Below are 14956 nucleotides of genomic sequence, written 5' to 3'. Positions count from 1 at the left end.
CTATAAAACTCATTCATTACCTCTTACACAAAGAAGATTCCCATGTGCAGCACACTAGTCTCATCTGTCATCAGGATGTAAAAAAAAAAAAAAAAAAGTCTTCTGTTCTTGACAGGCTAGAAGGTAAGAAAATGACTTTTGGTCAAGAGCGTCAGATGATACAGCAATCTCATCAAGGCATCTCATAAGAAATATCACCCATTGCTCTCCATAAACACAAGCCTGGTTTGCCTATATTCAGTTACAAGCAGAGAAGGATAATTAAAGAGTTCATGATATGGAAGGGCTAAAGCATGTGTAATCTTATTTATGTTCCCTGCACCTGTGTTTTCTATGGTTTAAATTATAATACCGATCTTTTAAACTGCACTCAGGGAGTATCCCAGTTCATTCACATGAGGGAGAGTAATATGTTCTATTTTTAATCAATACATTAATGAAAATGGATGCAACATATTGTATAGCTTTACCAGTAGCCAGATATATATTGGCAAATTACTATTAAATTGTTTGCTGCTGTCTCGAGGCAATCCGAGCATGCTCAGAACTTCTCTGCGTGGCTGTTTCACTTGGCCGTGTTACTCCTTTCCTTTGTTCTCTCCATGTGTATTGTCTCCTCTGTTGTGCCTCAACTCGCATTACTTAATTCCCACTATTATGGGAACCTCTTGTAGCTCATCTTTCAAGCCGGACTGTAAACTCTACCCGCTTAATCCAGGACCACATTTTCCAACACCCGGAGCAATGAAACCACACAATCCTTGTTAAAACCCCTCTAATCCTTAACAAAGTCTTTGAAGTAGAGGCAAGCACTTCTCTCGGATCTGCACAACGGCACCGAGACCCCTCAGCCGTCCCGCAGCCCAGGCGATAGCGAGCCCAGGAGCACTGGCCATGAGGCTGCGGGCATGCGGCACCGGCAGCCCTGCGTGCCCTGGGCTGGCTGCCCACCCTCCTGGCTGGCAGCCGGCCCCACGAGTGACAACGCAGCACATCCATGGCAAGGTGGGTAACACGGCAGGTTGATTCCAAGCGCCCGTGCTTTTTTCCAGCGCCGACAGATCTCTCCTGCCCTGAATACCGTGGGAAAGGGCGTCCACAGCCTCACGCTTTCACTTAGTTCTTACACTTTCAGTTATTGCATTATAATAGCAGATTATTGCATTATCTGTAATTTCAGCCTCCCTCTATGCCAGTCATTAATCTTCACAGATAACCAGATATTTCCCAAATATTTTGGTCCTACATATCCCAGGGAAAATAAAATAAAATAAATAAAAATCTGTTTGGATATAAAAATCAAAAGGAATCCGAGACAAAGTCTATTTTTTTTCAGAGCAGCCAATTAGGTTCAAGTCTCAAAATCCAAAAATCATAATCTCCAAGAAAAAAAATAATCATCATCATCTACAGAAGAAAGATGAGATTGTATGATGTACGGAAGGGATTCCTGATGTACGTGACAGCTTTGTATTTCCATTTGGTATTAAAGGGTATGTAAAAGACTACCATATTTTCATGTGGAGAACACCTTCCCTGAACTAAAACAACAAAAATGATTCCATAAAGGATAGAGATGGCTTTATAGATGAAAAAATGAAGCCCTTTCTAGAACTCTAACTCATGCAAAAGAAAAAATTAAGTTTCGATCATTTCAAAATTTTAAATGCAACATTAAAATGCAGTAAGATTTAATCGGTTGACTTGTGTATTATAGTATGTGGATTGATTATAATTAACAATATTTATGTAATATACCTTTTGTATATACCCCAAAATGACAAATGCATCAAAGAACTGACATGAAAGGCTCACATTCTTCCAACGGCTGTAGTATACTGACATTTAATTATAACATCAAAACGCTTTTGCATTTGTTCTCTGTACCCTTTGGACAGCACAGAACGCTGCTTACTGAGTACAGTGAGGATTTCAGGAAAATTTCCTTCATTGCCAGCATTAATATTAATATTTTAACTTCAAAGAAACAGAAATTATGTAACACTGTAACCACCCTCACATATTCATGAAATGCCTTGTTTGAGTGATTCATTGTTTTTGCTTACCCCATTCTTGGTCTTTCATCTTTCCCATACTTTTGTTACACTCTGCCTCTCAGGAGTACAGAAATGTACTTAAAAGTTGCTTGAAAAATTACTTTGGAAATATAAACTTTGACTGAAAAGGATTTAAAATTGCCAACTGAAGCTTGGCACCAGAGGTTACTATTTTTCAAAAACAATTTTTAACATAAACAATTTCCTTTTGCTCACAAATAATGAGATGGCTTTTATATTATGCAAGATGTTTCCACTCTAACAGCCCACATCCACAGAAATGTTCACTGTGACTTTTTCCAGCAAGCCAACAGAGCAGAGGCTTCTAACAGCGTGCAACTCGAATGCCCCAGAAGAGCAATACAGAAATTCAGATTTCTCTAAGGGTTAACGGATTGCCAGCCGTACAGCAACGGAAAATAGCTTTAAGTTATAGCAAATATGATTACTGTTTCCCAAGTAACTGGGAAAATTTCAGTTACATGCAGTTCGTTTAACCGTTACTCTTTTTTTTTTTTCTTCCCCTCCTTTAGCAGATACTTTATTTCACAGGAGAAAAAAAAATACAGCGCATACCCTGTTTTAGATTATGGAGGATTACACAGCTTTACAACTGACAGAAGAAATTGAAGACAACCTGTGATCCAGATTAAAAGTTCTTGTCACCAGGATTTTCCTCCCACCACCTAATTTCAGAATCTTTTCCATTTAAAACATTCTCTGTTTGTTAAATTTAAAGTAACTATTCAGTTTTATCTTTGTTTGAAATTATGAAGTAGATATATCCAGTGATACATTTTCAGTATTTCGAAGACTTCTCTGTTAAAAAGGATGTAACCAACCCCGCTGACATTAGCTCTATTTTAGTTTGTTGCAATTTAAAGACTTTCTAAGGAGACAGTTTTGTAAGAGATGAAACAATCATCCTTCTTAGTAATTGAGGATTACTTCTGAAAGAATCATATTTTACAAGTTCACATCATTCAAACCAGTGCTCCTGAGAAAACAGCAGAACTTCGGCTGACCAGAACAAACAAAGAAAACAACCCATGAACATCCTCAACTTTCGCTATTTGCCGTAAAAACAAAACAAGAATTAAAGCACTCAGCTGCCTCTTCATCTGCACTGCATATCCTCCAAAATACGCAATTTATTTCAGTATTGAAAACATCAAACGCTTTGAAAATTCAGTTTGAAACGCTCAGTCGTGCTATCACAAATGATGAGTGAACACACAAGGCGGTCGTTACCATACTCACCTACTAGTTTCAAGAACATATAATTACAAATCCGTCTGTCAACCTTCCCACTACAGAGCTCTCCTGTGAGGTTTAAAATTCCAGAAATATAGATGACAGTAATTAAATTTTTTTTCTACAGCTACTTTCTAAAATATATTACAAAATGTATTTTGAACAATCTTTATTTCTATCTTTATTTCTACTACACATATTAATACGCAGCTAATTGGGCCACCGCTTCAAATACTTTTTTAAAATAGAAAGCAGAACTTTTATACCATGCCTAGACACATTTTTATTATTGCTGTTCCTGATTTCTATAAGTTTTAGAGTCAGCACATGGTAGCCCACCATTGTTTCCCCACTGCAAACAAAGACACCCAACAAATCGTTTTGACATGACATGCAGTGACAGAACAAAACTCTGAACAAACGAAACTTCTTTGAAATTGTTGACAAAATTCACCAAGTGACGACATCTTTAGTTGAAAACGAGATAGATGAATAATCAAAAAGAAAAGTCAAGAAACAATTTTCCTTCCACAAACTGCCCACCAAAATGCTTATTCTCCTTTTTATTAGTTAGCCAATGACCTGAGTAAGTGGTGAATTACATTCTGCTAAAAGCTGGTTGATAGTGTGACATACCTGGGCTGTTTTCACTTCACGTTGATCAGTGGGAACATTTTTAGGTTCTACTTAAAACGCTCAGCTATCTGTGCCCCTTCAGGCACAGAATGAACCTGTTACACAACCTGTTTGTGTGTTCTACGTTCTCTATCTTACTGGACAATCATACTAGTGAAATCAGCTTAACAAGAAGTTAATTTACAAAAATAAAGGCATAAATAATAATGCACTTCCTTACAAAATTTTTTAGTGGATACTGAAAGGAACTAAAAATTACTTTTTTTTTTGGTAACTTAAAAATAAAATAAAAACAGAAATTATTTGTTGAAATGATTTTATTATTTTCTAAAGGAGAATTACTAGGTTCAGATTTTAGGGGCCAGGTCCTCCAGTGGAAAATGTGTCCCAGCACCGCGCTCCCACACAGCTCAGGAACCTGGCCCCTAAAGCATTTAATCTGTCAGAAATGAGCTCCAGAGGGAAGCGTCAAATGCTGGGTCTGGTAATTCCAGGTGTTCTCCAAACCATGTTAGCGTCACAGATGTAGTGGATTTTTACCCTTCCCCACATCCTGTTTTAAAAAGCAGATGTGGAGCTCCTGGGACCTTGACAGACAACTCTTTGTTCACACTTGATTGGAGGGCGTCCAAGCATTCTTGTTAAAGAAAACAGTGGTTTTGTGTCTCAATTGTGCTACGAAGGAAAAATCACTAATTCCAAGGGCTCTTAAGGGGGCCAAGGTTACCAACACCTCCCTGGACTCTTTTCAGGTTATTTTTGTTTTGTTTCTCTCTTAAGCCCAAAATGTTAATGTAAACGAATTTCCATGAATATCATAGCTCTAGGACTTAAAGTCCATTGACAAGAATTTGTTAGGCTTGGGCTTCAAACTATTCCACATCAGTTATTCATACAGGAAGATTTGAAACTAGATGCAACAGGATTATTTTCCTGCCCAATGAAGCCAAAGTTTCTATTTGACCTTTATTAATTACATTAGGAATTCAGTATTTACAGATTCTATGGATTGTTTAACAAAGCTTAATATTGGACATTAGCATTTATTATGCTTAGATATCAGCATGGGATTCCCTGACACATTTCCTCAAGCAAGAATCAGAGAAAGAACTGTTAATGCTGAAAAGAAAAACTTCAGGCTACAGCAGTACTTAGGAATAACAAACAATGGTTTTTGCATCTTTGTGTGCAAGCATGATTGTCAGAGCTGAACAGGAGTCTCTAAAAATGTAATTTTTTTACAGCCACACTCTGAAATATGATGAAGAGAGAGCAGGGAATATAAAATGTATTTGCATGTTCCTGGAAAGAAAAAAATTCATGCTCCCTGCTACTCTTTGCAGGTAACAAGACAGAAGATATTATTGGTGTACTAAGATTTCTTAAACTGCATAATTTGACTAGTTATATGCCTATAACATATATGCAGTGGGAAGAAAGGTACCTGTAAAGAACCATTCCAGAGCAAATTATTCTGAAGGAAGGTCATTATTTCCTGATTTTATTAGTATGCCTCAACAACGACTTCGGAGTATTTTTAAAATCTAAATAATCCTCACCTGTCCCAACAAGGAGACATTTGATATATTGTACAAATGAATAGCTTACAGCTAAACTCCTTCACACGCTTGCTTAAGTGCTATCTGCAGCGGGTCATGGCACAATTGGGAAGTTTAGCTCACAGTTTAGCAATTCCGGTCTTTGATACACATTGCTGCATCAGCAACATGACCGCTAGATTTCCTTTGCCATTCCACTTACCAAGAAACATTATATTTAAACCACACTGAGGAAAATCTGCTACAAAAACCCACAACGCCGCTGCTATGCTATAGCTTTCACTCCAGCTAAAGTCAAGACAGAAAATTGCGGCTCATTGTGTTAGAACAGTAACTCTGAGCGAAAGGACAGCCAGATACTACTCAAGGAACCGATTGCGTTCAGCACAGCTCTAATGCCCTGCTGACCCGTGGTATCTGCGTGATACATGAAAAGCCTGAGAGCTGCGGTTTTGGTAAATGTAAAAAGTCACCATGACAAGCTTTAACATACAAAATGCAAAGTGTTGCAAAGGTTAAGCTATGTCTCCTACAGAAATAGAGGCTTTTTAAATCCTCGAAGATAGGTCATTTAAGGAAGAAATCCCAACTCTAACTGGAAAAGCACAGAGGATCTGACTGGGACCAAAGAAGCTCATTCTGCAATGTATTTCTTTTTTTCTGCTTTTTCAGTTCTCCCCTACGCTTTCAGAGAGAGAGAGATTTTTCAAGACAGATGAATGACACTAAGAGAAGATGAATTCCCTCCATATGGCAAGTCTACAGATCCAAAACCAACATGCTATCCACTGTATAACAGATCATACGCTTTTTAACAGGTAAATGTTCTCATATTTACTTATCTAGCCCTGGGAATCACTGGGGATTAATCTATGCTTAAAATCCATACAATCGGAGAGTACTTCAGAGCAGCCTATGCTGTTAAATTCACACACTTTTTACAAGAGCACTTAAATTTACGTAGCCAGACTTACAAACTCCCAAGACAAGTACTGACCAAGCTGCATGATCCTGATTGTTTTATTTAACAAAACAAGTAGGACTGCTTGTATTTAATACAGGCGTAATGCTAACAGGGAGGACTGCAACAGAAACAATTTATCAGAATAGTAATTCATGGGATAGAGTGTCAACATTTTCCTGAATGATACGAAGAGCTTTGTCCTTCCAGGAACAACAAGGGGGTGATTAGGCTAAGATTTATTCTGTGGTTTTAAAATAATTCCTGTTTTTCAAATGAGTTGGTAACTGAGAAATTGTCTATACTGATTTGAATAAGTACTAAAATCAAGGAATATCTTCAGCTCTTCTTACTACTTTTTAATCTTACTCAGTACCAACACGCAGCACTTGTTTTTATTTGCTACAGAAATATTCTGAGTATTCTTTTGACAGATTTCACAAAATTATTCCCAGCCTTTTAAAACCAGTTTACACTAAACCATGTGAGAGAGACGCTGCAAACCACTGAAACCGAAGCAGGCAGCAGTTAACGCCTTGACAATATCCAGGGGAGACCTCATAAATGAGCTGCTGCACTGCACAAACTGCCAGTGGGGCGACGCTGCTGTCACCAACCAAGAATTTATATTGAAAGATGAAAGAATTCCACAGTTTTTCTTTGTCCGAGGCAGTATTTACTCCTCATACAGAGCTTTGCACCCGCTGCCCGAGATGATACAGATACATATGTTAAATGCTATCTTGTGCCAGGTTACACTAATGCAAGCTCAAATGCATATTATTTATCCAATTAATTTTTTCAGGTATAATTCACCACCATTGCTGTTAACACAATGATAGTTCATGTCAGTAGGCATAAAAATACCGCTTTAGGTGGCACAAAAAACCTCAGTAACCACCGAACAAAATGAAAATTTCAGGTTTGCATGAGAAAAAAATACTCATTTCACGCAGTATGATTAAGCTGAAGAAAGAGAATCACCTTAAAAATTTTACTAAGTGCATTTTTACACACTGCCTGACTACACAAAAGAACATTCTTTTTTTTGATAATACATACGTAAATTCAAGCATTTTCACTTCATCCTCCAAAGTCCTGCTTAAATTTTGCAAACGTGTTTTTAGGTAGGGAACCATTTACTAGTTAAACACCTCTATTGAATAAATTAATTCTTCTCTTTCCTTTTGACTTCTCCCTCCCCAATAAAAGTTGTTACTATACGAAAAAGACTGAAAACAGAGAGAAAATTACCATTTTGACAAAGCCATCAATCATATTTACCCTAAGTGTTGCTCTAATAGAAAGCTATGCACAACTCTGAAATAGTTGTGTTTTTTTAAGTCATTACTCATAATTTCTCCTACTAAATTCTGCATTATTTCTGCAGATTTCTTAAATTTTCATAGTTAATTTGTTCACATTAATTTCTTCTCGTTTTAAATTTAATACAAATGAAGCCAATTAAAACCTACACTTTGTTAGTTATGCAATTCTGCATTATTAGCCCACGAACACAGACAGAGTAGTAACTACTGTTAAACTGCTTTGCTCTTTTGACATTGCAAGGTCCACAAATTTGGGGCAGAGGGGAAGTGTCAAGATAAAACATTAAGCAGTTAAAGCAAAAATCAATTTAAGGACGTGAATGAATCTGGCTACTGCCAGACTCCAAAGACCACGCACCTCTTCACGGTTTGAATACTTCGCACAGAATTTGACATCCCCCCTCTGTTCTTAATTTTCCTTTATAATATTTATATATATAACTACATATATTGTATATTATTATATTACATATTGTGTATATATTATTTTTCTTTATATTATGTGTATAATTGAGTGTCAGCTGCTTATCTAAGAGTAAATCTAAAAAAGCACATGAATAACTGTTTCTTAAATAAGTGTAACGTTCTTTAAAAACAAAAAAAAATCATTTAATCAAAAAATTCCCAAAGGCACCAGAAAAAAAATACTTTTTCTAAAAGTTTACCTGCTAAAAATAAATAAATGAAGATGTATATATAATAGTTAATATCTGCAATTTGTTTATGCTTATTTAACCCTAATTTATGCATTTCATACATCTCTCTAACAAAGCTATCTTGAAGGTGACACAGTTTTCTATGAATTCCTGGTCTCTCTGATAGTGTTCTTCCCCAGTCTTGTCCCATACCCCTGTGTCTGACTGAGCCTTGCTAGCAACTTTAATGAGCATCCTTAAAAATAGAAAAGGAATTTCCATGACTTCTCCTATCTAGGTATTTTAAATACCAACACTATCAAGCAGTCACTCCAGGACCCAGGAAGGATAAGGATATGTTGTCAACAAAAGGAAAAAAAAGAGATAAAGTCTTTGGAGTCCACCCCCTGACCTGACAAAATCCAGGACTCGATACTGGTCTCCAGGTCAAAAATAGACCGTCTGAGAGCAGCAGAGAACACTTGCACAGTTATCACAGAGTTACTTGTTTTGCAGACCATATTAAGCACTTCATATAATGGCATCTGAATCTGCTGCAACATATTTGAGAACAACTTCTCTGAACCAAGTTTGAGAAAAAAACACGTTTGTCAAGGGCAATAGGAACAAGAAAAATAAATCCTACCTTGAGGTCCTTTCTCTTGTTTCTGTGCATTATCCTTTCAACAGAAGTAGATCTTTTCCTTACAAAGACCACCAGCATTACACTCACAGCAAGAATTTAAAAAAAAAAAAAGAGACCTTCATCTGCCTTTTGCTAATCTCCACAATATTACACATTATAAACATAAATACTTCTCACAGAAGATCTAGTAGCCACACATAGCAGTAAGATGTCCTCTTCATTTTTATGAACTTATAAAAGAAATATTAACTATTAAATTTTACTTGAAGTAATTATTATAAACCCATATCATGTTAAATGAATACGCTACCTTTTCTGATTCATTATCTTTGCTTTTGAGTTTTTCCTCTTACTGATAAGAATTCAGCAATTCCCCATGTTCTTGCTGAGCACTCACATAGGTTAGCAAGGTTCGACTGCGTGCGTTGTTTGAGCCAGTATAGCTTAAATCTCAGCCAGCCAGGAAGCCAGGCAGATAAGCGCTGGCCTATTGAAAGTTTATCTTTTGAAAGGGAACAAGGTGCTTGAACTTAAGGCAAGAATAGTCTGTAAGTTAACATTTTGTTACAGCCCACAGGTTAAAATATACATATAGTAAATACATTGACGATAATAACTAGATGCTATTAATTAATAATAATTTCATTTCAGCAACCAAGTATTAGACCCACTCTTTTTCTATTGCATAATTTCAGAATTTCATAACACAATTAAAGACGCCAGCTTCTGATATATTCAATTTCATCAGTAGAAAGCAGCTATGCTTTTTAGCTGAGACAGAGTTCTTTTCAAAACAGTAGAACAAAGGTGTTTTTTGTTCATTTGTTTGTTTTCCTTTTAGGGCTATCTTACATAGGAAGCCCCTTTTCAAGAAAAATTTTTTGGTTTATTTAAAAATGGGATGTTTTATTTCTGGATTCTATAAAACAAGTACACACTAGATTTTTTGAATAAAAAAATCCCAAACCCAAGAAAAATAAAGAAAAACCAAGAAAACAGAAACTAAGTTCTAAAAATGCCCTCTGAAGTTGCAATCATTTTAGGAATTCTGCATTGTGACTAGAACACATGGCTGCATACATTTTCACCAAAAAGAGTCGAAGAATGATTTTTAAAAGCATACAAGAAAAAAATAATCAACCATTTGTATTTTACTCTAAATACTAAAAGAAAATCCTACCAACAACCTTCATAAACTTCATAAATAACTAATATTTAACTTTCCAACCCTTCACGTATAGTAGGATTCCAAGGTAATAACAAATGATAACATAAGTTTCAAGAAATCAAAGGGTAAAAATAATCTACATACAGTTACTGAAAGGACACGTATTATTTGGTATTAATTAGCTAGCCACATTTGACAAAGTATCAGTATAGAACAGAATAAAACCCCTTATTAAATCAGCAGTTGAAATTAGAATTATTCCACAACATTTTTTCCCAAACGTACATTCCCTCTTATTTAAAATATTTGTCTTTGCAAATTTAAATGAATTTGTTATTTCTAAGCCTGGTTAAAAATAAAAAAATAAATTGCTGAACATTAAAAAAAAATGTCTTTTTTTTTTTCCCCCCTGTAAGTGCTCTGAAAAGTAACTCAAAATAACATTGTGGAATTCAGGCATGCCTAAATAGCTTTTGTGTTATATATGTTTAGCTTGCAAGCAATGATGAATTTGACCTGCCAGTTTCCCAAAGAGACTTACTTTGCCAGGAAAACAAACTCCTGCTTTTAGAAGATCATGTGTTTTGTTTGTGTGCCATTGGAAAAAAGAAACAAATCCTCTTGATGAGACACAGACAAAACATGTTTTCCTTCTGTATATATATAATATATAAACAAGAATGGAAAAGAAGAATTTAAAATAAGAATAAGCCATTATCTCTCAGAAAATAACAGCTACTTGAACTAATTTAAATTTCTGTGTTTAACATGTCTGGAGTATAAGCACAAAAATAGCATATTTTTGCAAGTGCCTTCAAGAGCAGAAGTACATTGATAAGAACAAATGTGAGGCATGTGTTTAATATATCAGAAAATATCTAATTACAGTAAAATTATCTGATGTGCAACAGTATGTTAATGTTGGCCAATAAATAATATGACAGATAACACTCATGAAAGCGATTACCCATTTTGCTTGTCCCATCCACACTGCTGCTTTCTGCAGCTGTCATTCCCTACCTAACCAACTCACAGGACTCTCTGCACAGAGCAAGACAGCCAGCTCGTTATTGCCTCGAGTTGAACGACTACTCATGGAAAAGCTAGGCAATACAATTTGGTAATCTGTTCTGAGTTCTGTAAGAAAAAATACATATGTATGTATATAGATTTTTTTCTGCAATTAGCATAAGAGACTAAACAGATCGTGGGGTTTCTGGTTTTGTTTTTGGTTTTTTTTGTTTTGTTTTGTTTTGTTTTTGTTTTGTTTTGTTTTTTTGTTTAGACACTGAAGACCTATATATTCCATGCACTTTTGCTCCCACCCTGTCCCCTGCAATTTGGCTCTTTTTCAGGACAGAACAAGCAGATGGGTATCAACTAATACATCCATTTGTCACTTGACTGATTCATAAAAACTTCCGCCTTTAAACAGAAAAAGTGACTAAGGAAAATAAGCAATTTATGCAGGACTGGTTCATAGTTTTCTGTGTATCTTTCCAATAAAAATTGTTTGACATAGCTGATTTAAATAAACACTGTTCTAAGGAAACAACCACAAAATACAGTGATTAAAGCACTACTGAATAATATAAAAATTGCCTAACTAGGATTTATTAGAAACTGAGGGCTGAGGTGAGAAGATCAATGCAATAATTAAGTATTTTAAAGAATGATCTGCAACATTAAAAAAAATCTTATATGCACCTAAAAAATTTTTAAACTAATATTGCTAAAATGATCTCATGCTATTCCTGCAACTGGAAAGTTACATGAAAATATTTTAACTATATTATGCATAAATAATTTACTTCTAGACAGACAGTTTTTACACTTACAGATAAATTTTCTCTCACAATGAACAGAAGATTGTAAATATCACAAACCACATGAGGAATAATATCTTTTAAAGACTGTGTTTCAATCGACTGCCTTTCATGCTGGCTCAGCCACTTTAAGCTGTGATGGATTTTTAAAAGCTGTTCCAATATATCAAAATCAGCCTCGGAATATCTTAACAAAATTCTCAAGTTTCTATGACTAATAGTGTATCACAGACTTGATAGTTACAGGCTAAACACAGCCCTGACCTTTTGTGCTTATGGCTACGAGACCTGTGGTATGCCCGCTGAGCTATATGGCTACAAGACCTGCAGCGTGCATACTGAGCTAACAAAATCTACATTTACAGCAGTGCTCTGTCATGCCAAAAATCCCTCGAGGCAGGATTTTGGCTTGCCTTATACAATTTCTTTAAAATATAGGGTCACTGCTCCTAACCTGGAAGGTAATGTCCCCCACCTTCATCAACAAACTCAATGCTTTTACAGTAGAGACCACATAGTGCCAGAAAGCTGCTTGTAATAAAGGATTTTCAGGCCTCTTATAAATGTTACACTTCCAGAACAAAAAGTCCTCTCTGCCAGCTCTGGGCTCTCTCAGACAGCCAAAAGCTGAAATTCATTCCCATTGTCTTAACCCAGGTCAGTGGGTTGGCTTTCTGAGCAGAAACCTCTCCAGGCGTCAAAGCTGCTGCGACTCCGTACATTATTTCTTACCAATGGGACAAAGTGATGGATATTTCTTCTTTGTATTACATACACAGGGTTTAGCTGGTGAGGAGGAAGCAACCAATTCTTACACAAAAAGGTGAAAACCTTGACTTGGTAGAGGAGAAACTAGGAATCTGGCAGATCAGGGTACAAGAGGACATCCGGAAGGCTAGCAAGATTTTGTGTGTGAGAAAACCTGAAGGAAAAGTTGCTGAGGAATAGGGGAGGAAAGGGAGAAGGACTGGGGAAAGAAAGGTGTGAAAATGCCATCCTTTCAGGACTTTTTCCTCTGCTCTGTCCTAATCGCTGGAGAGCCCATTTTCTACACAGCCTTTGCAGAAGACACAGAGAAAGAGGCAAAGAGGCTACGTAACACCGAGCGTTGCAGCCCTTCCCATGGACTTGGAGGAACAGTAAATGAAAAATGAAATTAGCTCTCAGCTATTCTTCTATTTCCAAAAGCCACCATCATTAATTTTGTTTCACACGACAAGGCATGCAAATCAGAACGACAAAGCACATTCATCACCAGCAATGCTGCATCCAGCAAAGACAGCTTGAGTCAATAAAGAAGCCTGGGCTGAGCGACTGTGAACAACAAACGCTCCTTACGGGCAGCCAAACTGAAGATCATCAGGAAACTGTAAAATGAGACGTCCACCATGCAAACCTCTCCTCGTTCCCTCCTCCCATACAAGGGGATGTTTTGGTACTGAACTGTGGAATTCCCCAGAGACACGATAAAGGAAAAATTAAAACATCCACCAGCCCAGTAATGCCGTGCATGATAAAAACCACACGAGGAAGTCATGGGGTAAAACAAGCAAGCATGGCACAACCATTGAAACTAGGATTATGTTAGAAGCTGCTCTTCTTTCCAGAGTGTTTTTCAGCTCCTTTTGCAGGCCTGCTTGCCTGAATGCCTACAGACAGAGCAGAAGGTGCCAGATCAGTGATCTGCGGCCTACCGATGGCAGCCTACGGGCAGCTGCTCCCTAGATGATGAGACCACTGCAAGATATTAAATCCATTTCAGGAAGTTTTCTCATCCTTTCCAGAAGCTAGTTAATACCGTGTATTTATGTATCTCTTACTCTTCTCTGCAACCCGTTTTTCCTGGGCTTAATCAAAGGGTAGGATAGCCTGAAGAAGTGCCTACAAAACCCACTCCACAGGACAACTGCCAGTGCATTGAAACCTCCTACCACAGTCCTAATCTCCCTTAAAGACTTCTTGGATGTGGGTTCAAGTGAGAAAATCTACACAGCTAGATGTCAGGATGCACCAGGAGCTTTCATTCCCCTTGTACTCCTCAAATCCTGCCTCTGCACAGCAAGACTGCACCTGTCCCAGTGCAGTACCCCTGACGCCTTCAATTAATGCTGAGAAAATCCTGAGCTAAGTGCCTACTTAAATTTGATGGGTTTGGCATTCAAATGATGGTCTGTGAGCCTAATAAAAGCACCAGTTAGTAAACAACATTATTGCATGAACATCAGCAGAATTATGAGCAACTGCAAGCTGCAATTAAGTTGAATTTAGCCACCATGCCCACACAACTAGCGATGTAGTTGTTTCAGATCAATGCAAACAACAACCAATAAATATTCCCATTGCTTCTCCAAAGAACAAGAATGGGAATTACTGAGCGCCGCTAGAGAAATTTATAGTTGAACAGATGCAAACTACCTTACAGCCCTTAGGAAAATGGAATTCATTCACCAAAGCATAGTTTGAGCTAGCTAATCCAAGTAGCATATCTAGTTCTTGCAGAGCTTTGAGAAGCAATCAATCTTCTGGTATTCACCAACGTGATTTGTTAATCTGCAGTTTTCATAATGTAGTAAGGAACATTTGAATTAACAAGTTATTTTCTAATAGTCTCTTGGTTACTTATTGGGTGTGACAGAATATGTGGTGTGGTGAAACTGGACAGTATAGGTTACGTCACGTTCTGCCATCTGGAAAACATTACAAGATAATCACTAATACTGTGAAGCCTCCTGAATCCGTTCTTCATATATAATATAGCCATTTGAGCTCTGAAGAATGATTTGTAAAATATGTTACTGTAATCCTAAGTAGGATATTGTTTTAAATAAAACCCATATCTAAGTACAAATTTAAATTTCAGCTTACATCCTTAACCAATTACGTACC

At 36.8% G+C, this 14956-nt stretch overlaps 1 protein-coding gene across 15 annotated transcripts in view; it reads right to left on the bottom strand.

Moving 5' to 3' along the window:
- RBM20 (RNA binding motif protein 20) overlaps positions 1 to 14956 on the bottom strand; it is a 125225-nt gene that overhangs the window by 67579 nt on the left and 42690 nt on the right. For 2 of the 15 annotated variants that reach the window (XM_083843179.1, XM_083843180.1), the window contains exon 1: positions 9387 to 13386. The exons of 10 other annotated variants lie outside the window; for them this stretch is intronic. In XM_083843179.1, the coding sequence (XP_083699305.1) occupies positions 9387 to 9400 (14 nt within the window). In that variant the 5' untranslated portion in view covers positions 9401 to 13386. Of the gene's footprint in view, positions 1 to 9076; positions 13387 to 14956 lie in introns of those variants that run through there. 3 more of the 15 variants (XM_083843181.1, XM_083843182.1, XM_083843183.1) reach the window with 2 other exon arrangements.

The sequence above is a fragment of the Anser anser genome (genome assembly GCF_964211835.1).
Source record: "Anser anser genome assembly, chromosome: 7".
In the NCBI taxonomy this organism is placed as follows: domain Eukaryota; kingdom Metazoa; phylum Chordata; class Aves; order Anseriformes; family Anatidae; genus Anser; species Anser anser.
The sequence above is the reverse complement of the archived record's forward strand: the minus strand, read 5'-3'. Positions and strand labels throughout refer to the sequence as shown.